This window comes from Lithobates pipiens, unplaced genomic scaffold (genome assembly GCF_037356315.1).
Source record: "Lithobates pipiens isolate NorthernLeopardFrog02 unplaced genomic scaffold, aLitPip1_a1.2 Scaffold_28, whole genome shotgun sequence".
NCBI classification, from domain to species: domain Eukaryota; kingdom Metazoa; phylum Chordata; class Amphibia; order Anura; family Ranidae; genus Lithobates; species Lithobates pipiens.
This window is the reverse complement of record NW_027507789.1, coordinates 150,529,344-150,538,706: the sequence shown is the minus strand read 5'-3', so window position 1 is coordinate 150,538,706 and position 9,363 is coordinate 150,529,344. Positions and strand designations below refer to the sequence as shown.

Below are 9,363 nucleotides of genomic sequence, written 5' to 3'. Positions count from 1 at the left end.
TCTAGCAAAAGAGTGGCAAAAGAGCAGAAGAGCCCGGCAAGAAGACTCCCAAAGTCGGAAGAAGACTCCCGGAGCTGCCTAATAAACTACTTTAAAACCTGTGTTGTGTGTTTTGTACTTACACTTTTCACCAGGTGAATGGGTAGGGGTACATCGTACTCCATACTCACTCACATAGGGTGGGGGCCGGAATCTAGGGGCCCCCTATTAAAGGGGGCTCCCAGATTCCGATAAGCCCCCCCCTGCAGACCCTGTCTACCAACGACCCGGGTACATAGCCTACAAATGGCGAGATTGTCTACGCTTTTTTTATTGATAATTTGTGCTTTTGTACCCTTCTTCAATGATGGTGTGTACTGGCATGTATTCTGATTTTTATTTATTTGGTTTTTTTTATATGGAATTAGCTGCTCTATGAGGGAGGCTCTTTTTTTTTGGCCCCCGGTGACTGGGGGTGAAGTTTTTGACGGGTGGGGTGTAAGGGTGTGAGGTTTACTATGAGGTGGGGGTGTGAGAACTTGAAAAAGAGAGATGAAATGAAAGAGAGAAAGAGAGACAGAAAATTGAAAAAAAAAAGAGAGAAGAAAATTGAAAAAAGAGAGAGAGAGATGAAATTGAAAAAGAGATGAAAATTGAAAAAAGAGGAGAAGATGAAAATTGAAAAAGAGAGAGATGAAAATTGAAGAGAGAGAGAAAGAGAGAGAAGAAAAGAGAGAGAGAATGAAATGAACAAGAGAGAGAGATGAAAATTGAAAAGAGAGAGATGAAAATTGAAAAGAGAGAGATGAAAATTGAAAAAAGAGAGAGAGATAGAAATTGAAAAGAGAGAGAAGACAATTGAAAAAAGGAAGTGAGAGAGATTAAAATTGAACAGAGAGAGAGATGTGAAAATTGAAAACAGAGAAGAGATAAACATTGGCACTAGAGAGAGAGAGATTAAAATTGGAAATAGAGAGATAAAATTTGAAAAAGGGAGAGATATGACAAATTGAAGAGAGAGAGATGAAGAAAGTGATATTGTAAAGAGGTGAAAAATGTGGAGAGAGGGAGAGCGGAAAGAGACCCCCTCTCTCTCATCCCCAATACCCCTCTCTCTCTCATCCCCAACCCCCTCTCTCTCACCCCAATCCCCCCTCTCTCTCTCTCACCCCAATCCCCCCCCTCTCTCTCTCTCATCCCCAACCCCCTCTCTCTCATCCCCAATCCCCTCTCTCTCTCTCTCTCTCACCCCAATCCCCCTCACTCTCTCTCATCCCCAATCCACTCTTTCTCATCCCCAATCCCCCCTCTCTAATCCCCAATACCCTCTCTTATCCCAATATCCACTCTTTCTCTCTCACCCCCAATACCCCTCTCTCTCTCACCCCCAATACCCCTCTCTCTCTCATCCCCAACCCCTCTCTCTCATCCCCAATCCCCCCTCTCTATCTCTCATCCCCAATCCACTGGCTCTGACACAACCCCCCTTTCTCTCATCCCCAATCTCCCTCTCTCTCTCTCATCCCCCAATCCCCCCCTCTCTCTCTCATCCCCCAATCCCCCCTCTCTCTCTCTCTCATCCCCAATCCCCCCTCTCTTTCTCTCATCCCGACCCCCCCCTCTCATCCCCAATTCCCCCCTCTCTCATCCCTAATCCCCCCTTCTCTCTCTCATCCCCAATCTCCCTCTCTCTAATCCCCCCATCCCCCATCTCCCTCTCTCTCTAATCCCCCATCCCCCCTCTCTCTCTCATCCCCAATCTCCCTCTCTCTCTCTAATCCCCCCCCTCTCTCTCATCCCCAATCTCCCTCTCTCTCTCATCCCCAATACCTCCTCTCTCTCATCCCCAATCCCCCCTCTCTCTTTCATCCCCAATCCACCCTCTCTCTCTCATTCCCAATCCCCCCTCTCTCTCTCATCCCCAATCCCTCCTCTCTCTCTCATCCCCAATCCCTCCTCACTCTCTCTCAGCCTCAATCCCCCCTCACTCTCTCTCATCCCCAATCCCCCCTCTCTAATCCCCAATACCCTCTCTTATCCCCAATATCCACTCTTTCTCTCTCATCCCCAATACCTCCTCTCTCTCATTCCCAATACCTCCTCTCTCTCATCCCCAATCCCCACTCTCTCTCACATCCCCAATCCCCCTCACGCTCTCTCATCCCCAATCCCCCCTCACTCTCTCTCACTCCCAATCCCCACTCTCTCTCTCACCCCTCTCTCTCTCTCATCTCCAACCCCATCTATCTCATCGCCAATCCCCCCTCTCTCTCGCATCCCTAATCCCCCTCTCTCTCATCCCCAATCCCCCCCTCTCTCTCTCATCCCCAATCCCCTCTCTATATCTCATCCCCAATCCCCCCTCGCTCTCTCTCATCCCCAATCCCCCCTCGCTTTCTCTCGTCCCCAATCCCTCCTCGCTCTCTCTCATCCCCAATCCCCCCTCTCTCTCATCCCCAATCAACTCTCTCTCTCAACCCCAATCCCCCCTCTCTCTCTCTCTCTCATCCCCAATCCCCCTCTCTCTCTCTCATCCCCAACCACCCCTCTCTCACCCCCCCTCTATCTCCCATCCCCATTCCCCCCTCTTTCTCTCTCTCATCCTCGAGCCATCCTCTCATCCCCTTCTCTCTCTCATCCCCAATCCCCTCTCTCTGACCCCTAATCCTCCATCTCTTATCCCCAATCCCCCTCTCTCTCACCCCCAATCCCCCCTCTCTCACTCATCCCTCTTCTCTCTCATCCCTAATCCCCCCTCTCACCCCATATTTATTTCATCCACCCCCCTCTCTCTCACCACCTCTCTCTTTCACTCACCCCCTCTCTTTCTTAAAACCAGAGAAAATCCCCAGCTCAACTCAGCAACCCTATCTCTTCCATCTCTCTCTCCGATACCCCTCTCTATCTCTCTCACCCCTCTCTTTCACCCACCCCTTCTCTCTCACCCCCTCTCTTTCGCCCCCCTCTCTCACCCCTCTCTCTTTCACCCACTTCTCTCTCTCACCACCCTAGCTCACCCTCTCTTTCTCTCTCTCTCTAATCCCACACTTACACTGAATAACCACTGATACCAATCCACCCCTCACCACCACCACTGCCCACACCCCTCCTAGCCTCATTAACCAATATGTGAGTGGCAATGATGTCAAGTAACCTCTAGCAACCAAAACCAATCAGCAAGAAGAAATTATGTGTTGTAACCTCTAGCAACTAATCAGTGACCAGTAATGTCATGCTTTAACCTCTGGCAACCAATCAAAATTGCTACCTGATCTGCTGCACTAAACTGATTTGGAGTTTAGCTGTTAGTTACTGTATGTTTCAAAGCAGGTGGAGAGCAAAACTGCATGGGGGAGGGGAGGGGTTGTCCAAAGAAAATATTTGCCCAGTGTCCAATCAATATTAAAGATGGCTCTGGCTCTACTGACACCATCCACTGCTCTACTGACACCGTTGACTGCTCTACTGACACCGTCTACTGCCTTACTGACACCGTCCACTGCCCTACTGACACCATACACTGCTCTACTGACACCGTCCACTGCCCTACTGACACCGTCCACTGCTCTACTGACACCGTCCACTGCCCTACTGACACTGTCCACTGCCCTACTGACACCATCCACTGCTCTACTGACACTGTCCACAGCCCTAGTGACACCATCCACTACTCTACTGACACCGTCCACTGCCCTCGTGACACCATCAACTGCTCTACTGACACTGTTCACTGCTCTACTGACACCATCCACTGCCCTCCTGATACCATCCACTGCCCTACTGACACTGTCCACTGCTCTACTGACACCATCCACTGCTCTTCTGACACCATCCACTGCTCTGACACCATTCACTGCTCTACTGACACCGTCAACTGCTCTACTGACACCATCCACTGCTCTACTGACACCGTCAACTGCTCTACTGACACCATCCACTGCTCTACTGACACCATCCACTGCTCTGTCACCATTCACTGCTCTACTGACACCGTCCACTACCCTATTGACACCGTCCACTGCCCTACTGACACCGTACACTGCCCTCCTGACACCATCCACTGCCCTACTGACACCGTTCACTGCTCTACTGCCTGACACTGTTAAATTTTAAGGTAGGCTAACTTTATATCTTTACAAGGACATTTGTTTAATTATAGTTTTCTAAGTTTTTCTAACAATTTAGTTGGGCTTGCTAGTTAATTTCTTTAAAAAAAAAAATTGCCAAATCCCTGGTGATCTTTGATAGCTTTCATGTTGATCAGTTAAATGCCTACCTCTAAAAGGTTGCCTACCCCTGTTTTACACCTCATCCTGCATAGTTAAATAGGTAAACTCAGAAGGCCTGGGCCAGAGGGGCCGACCGGCCCACTCAGGGCCCTCTAAATTTCCAGTTTCACCTACACAGGATGACAGGGCAAGCCCTTTCCCCTGAGCGGCACACTCTCTGCTCAGCCCCCACCCCCACCCCTTAACTCAGTACAGCTCCTCTCTCCACACAATGCTTGGCTATGTACAGTATGTGGGGGCAGGCATACCACACTCTGAGCTGCTGGGCAAAAGTAGTGGGCTTATATGTGAATCTGGAAGTCAGGAGGCCTGCCCACCACAGGCAGGGCCCCAGGTGGGCCCTCTGAGTTTCCTCTTTTACATACAAGCCTAGTGGCAGTATCTTGGAGTGTGTTGGAAGCGGCGGGTGATGGTGGGGAGGTCCGAGATCAACTTTTGCATTGGGCTCAACAAGCTTCAAGCTACGCCTCTGCTAAAAAGTGGTTACGAATTGACTTTTCACAAATTACATTTTTCAAATAACAGTTTTGGAATTGCTTACCTGGTAACATTTGAATAGATCTGGACACAATGTTTACAGGACAGCCAAAGAAAACATGTCTACAAGAAAAGCACAATTTGCTTTAAGAACACTTCATCATTTACATTGCATCATTCATTTGAAACATTTTACAATGTAAATATATTTTTTCAATTACTTTCACATAAAGTATACTAATACTTTTTTTTCTCCTCCCTTCTGACCTAACCTACCCATGTGCATACATATTCATATTTACCTATATCCGACAGTCTTTGTGTTTACATCCCGCATGGAAATCTCTATATGTACTGGCTGTACACTGTGGTAATGTCTCCTATGGTAAGAGATACTCAGAAGATGACCTGGGGAGATGGCTTCACAAAAGTTTTTGGGAATCTACCATGCAGTTGCAGTGCAGTGAGGATGTAAACCTTGCAGGAGGGAGCAGTTGGGGTACTTTAGGCTGGGGGGGGGGGGGGCTAAATATAAATAATATTAAAAATATATGCATCATAAGCAATATTGGTTTGACAAAAAACAGTGATGAGGCATATTACCTGTCAGGGATAAGGCTCTCTAGCAGTTCTGGAGGCTACTTGAGTCCCAAGAGCAGTGCTAGTTTTAGGACAAAGTACCCCTGCACAGCATGGTGCATGGATATGACTTCCCCAAAACACCATGCAGAATTCTCCAGTGGCATCCTGTGCTAATGGGGGCATCAGCTGTGTCAAAAAAATGACCATCCTACTATGTTCCCTTTAAAGAGGAAATGCAGTCTGCTCACATAATTTGTAATAAAAAAAACCTTTTCCATTCTGAAGCTTCGTACCAACCACTTTGCATATTATTTTATATATACTGTTACTTTGTACTTTCCAAATATGTCTCAGAAATCTCCCTCCACTGAGTCTGGCTGCAACCATTTTAACTGTTGGCAGCTGAAGCTGCTGTCTGTTCACTTCCTGGATTTACACAGGCATACTTCCAGCTCTGCAGCTCCCATTGGCCCTCTTATGACTCATCACCCCTCCCTTCTTGACCAGCTCAAGAGAGAGTGAGAGAGCTGTGCATGATGTCATAATCCTAGGCTAATCACCAGACAAGAAACAGGAAGTGGGCTGTATAAGTGTAGCACCTTCTACCAATAGGTAGGTGCTGGTTTGGGATTTTTTACTAGGGAGACTGTCAGCATGGGTACATTTAGGCAGGCCTATGCTCTAAGCTAGGCCTGTGTGTTTTGATCTGGAGGCAGGGAGTGGTTAGTGTAGCAGTGGGTGTGACCACTGGTGCTCTAGTTCTCAGGAGCCTCCCCTGCTTCCAGGAAGAATGTTCTGGAAAGGGAGCAGGGCCTGGAACTGGAGAGGCAGGCAGTTCATGTGGGAGCCCTGACTAATCCCCAACTGGTATTGGCAGAAGGCGGGTCTCCTTTATAAGCTGAGGTAACATGCCACTGGGAGGAGTTGTCGGCTGGGTGAAGTGGAGAATGGGGTTCAAGACAGAAGCAGGAGGGCAGGGGGGGGTGCGCTGATCACAGGAGGAGGCCCGGGGGGGGGGGGGGAATGTGAAGGAACTTCACTGTTACACAGTCATTAGTGAAGTCCTCACCATTACACGGACATTGATGAGGAACTCTTGGAGCAGAGGGGAAGGTGAAGCTGTCGGAACGTACGGTCCGGTAAGTTCTCCATCAAGGACTCGGGGCAGAGAAAAGTCAGTGAGTGTACCACAGTTGAGGGCTGGATGTGCCAGAAAGTCTTTGAGGGAACTTCACTTTTGCACGGTCATTAGTGAAGTCCTCATCATTACATGGTCATCGATGAGGAGTCCTGGATCAGAGGAGAGACTGTGGGGAGTAGTGTCAAATCTATATGGCCTGAGGGCACAGGATTTGCAAGCCGGGTTAGCTGGGAACAGTAGTCCACCATTCAGAACGGGCTTTTAAACGACTAGGCCTCCTGGGAGAGGTACTGCAGACCTCTGGCCTAGTAGCAGCGAGCAACAAGAGTCAGCATGAGAAACTATTCAGAGTGGGTTCTTTTGATTATAGAAGAAGATGTGACAAGAAATGAATATGCTTTGCATCTTTTCAATATATCATACCTCTGTATTTTACTCATGCAAAAATTCAATAAAAATTATTTGAGAAAAAAATAAATGAATATGCTACAGTATAAGTTTGTGCAGGAGGAGAGGATTTCTGTGAACATCACCCTTACATGGTCAAGGGTGATGTCCACTTCTTTACATAGTCATTGATAAGTAAGTTCTGGAAGCAATAGTCTGCAGGAGTTATGCAGAGGAGGAGCAATAGTCTGAATGGTGATCCAGGAAAAAGACTGTAGCTTTTAAACATGTGCATCATTCCTTCAGGCTCAAACCATGTGCTAATTCTATAAAATCTTTAAATATGATGGCAAAGTGGTCTGTTCTATGGGTATCCCATATACCCCTTTCCCCAACCAAGTTGTACTCCCCAATAGAGATGGACGAACTTCCGACGGGACGTTTCGCGAACGTGAACCGCGAACGCGGCCAAAAGTTCACAAACCGCAAAGTTTGCGGAGGGCCCCATTGACTTGAATGGCAGGCGAACCTTAAAAACCTACAGGTCATATTTTCAGCCACAAAATACTTACTAGCTGTGCACACATAGTTCCACCACATGGACACTGACATAACAAAAGTATGAAGTGAATTTGGGATCGACAACGACAAGCATTTTTTTTATCTGTGAAATTCAGGACTTAGGAGCACATGAAGGCCATGGAGGAGAGCAAAGGTCAGGGCAGGCTATGAAGAGGGTGCAGGAGATGATCACCAGCACCGTGATAGAGAGCACTGACACAAGCACCGTGATAGAGAGCACTGACACCAGCACCGTGATAGAGAGCACTGACACCAGCACTGAGATAGAGAGCACTGACACCACACCAGCACCAAGATAGAGAGAGAGAGAGCACTGACACCAGCACCGAGATAGAGAGAGAGCACTGACAACAGCACCGTGATAGAGATCACTGACACCAGCACCGAGATAGAGAGCACTGACACCAGCACCGAGATAGAGAGCACTGACACCAGCACCCTGATAGAGAGCACTGACACCAGCACCCTGATAGAGAGCACTGACACCAGCACCAAGATAGAGAGCACTGACACCAGCACCGTGATAGAGAGCACTGACACCAGCACCGAGATAGAGAGCAATGACACCATCACCGTGATAGAGAGCACTGACACCAGCACCGTGATAGAGAGCACTGACACCAGCACCGAGATAGAGAGCCTTATCCTTAAAAGGACCTTTGTGGACTTAGTAGCTAGTGATTTGCAGACTGTCCCTCAGTCCCTACACTGATAAAAGACAGCTGCAGAATCGGGCAGCAGTCACCAGCAGTGCACCACAACCCTATATATTGTACACCTATACCAGTCCTTAAAATGACCTTTGTGGACCTAGTAGCTAGTGATTTGCAGACTGTCCCTCAGTCCTTACACTGATAAAAGACAGCTGCAGAATCGGGCAGCAGTCAGCAGCACAGCAGTGCACCACAACCCTATATATTGTACACCTATACCAGTCCTTAAAAGAACCTTTGTGGACCTAGTAGCTAGTGATTTGCAGACTGTCCCTCAGTCCCTACACTGATAAAAGACAGCTGCAGAATCGGGCCGCAGTCAGCAGCAGTGCACCACAACCCTATATATTGTACACCTATACCAGTCCTTAAAATGACCTTTGTGGACCTAGTAGCTAGTGATTTGCAGACTGTCCCTCAGTCCTTACACTGATAAAAGACAGCTGCAGAATCGGGCAGCAGTCAGCAGCACAGCAGTGCACCACAACCCTATATATTGTACACCTATACCAGTCCTTAAAAGAACCTTTGTGGACCTAGTAGCTAGTGATTTGCAGACTGTCCCTCAGTCCCTACACTGATAAAAGACAGCTGCAGAATCGGGCCGCAGTCAGCAGCAGTGCACCACAACCCTATATATTGTACACCTATACCAGTCCTTAAAAGGACCTTTGTGGACCTAGTAGCTAGTGATTTGCAGACTGTCCCTCAGTCCCTACACTAATAAAAGATAGCTGCAGAATTGGGCAGCAATCACCAGCACAGCAGTCAGCAGCAGTGCACCAGCACCCTATATACTGTACACCTATACCAGTCCTTAAAAGGACCTTTGTGGACCTAATAGAAATAGCTAGTGATTAAACTGACTGTCCCTGCTCCACACAGCATCCTGTCCCTACACTGAAAAAAAGACAGCTGCAGAATCAGTCAGCAGTGCACTCAGCAATCACCAGCACAGCAGTGCACAGAACCCTATATACTGTACTACATCTATACCAGTCCTTAAAAGGACTTTTGTGGACCTAATAGCTAGTGATTTATGTCACTATAGTCTCTCCCTGCTCCACACAGCATCCTGTCCCTACACTGATAAGACAGAATGTAAAATGGCCGCCAGATCAGGTCTATTTATAAGGTAGGGGGAATGTCCAATTGTCCATGTGCTGAAATGTCTCAATTGGCTGTCCTGTACCCCATGATGGATGTGTCACCA

At 47.9% G+C, this 9,363-nt stretch overlaps 1 protein-coding gene across 1 annotated transcript in view; it reads right to left on the bottom strand.

Annotated features, from left to right (window-relative positions):
* LOC143935664 (proton channel OTOP2-like) overlaps positions 1–9,363 on the bottom strand; it is a 112,859-nt gene that overhangs the window by 63,493 nt on the left and 40,003 nt on the right. Inside the window, exon 3 of the mRNA XM_077459697.1 lies at positions 4,810–4,868. Within this exon, the coding sequence (XP_077315823.1) occupies positions 4,810–4,868 (59 nt within the window). The remainder of the gene's footprint in view (positions 1–4,809; positions 4,869–9,363) is intronic.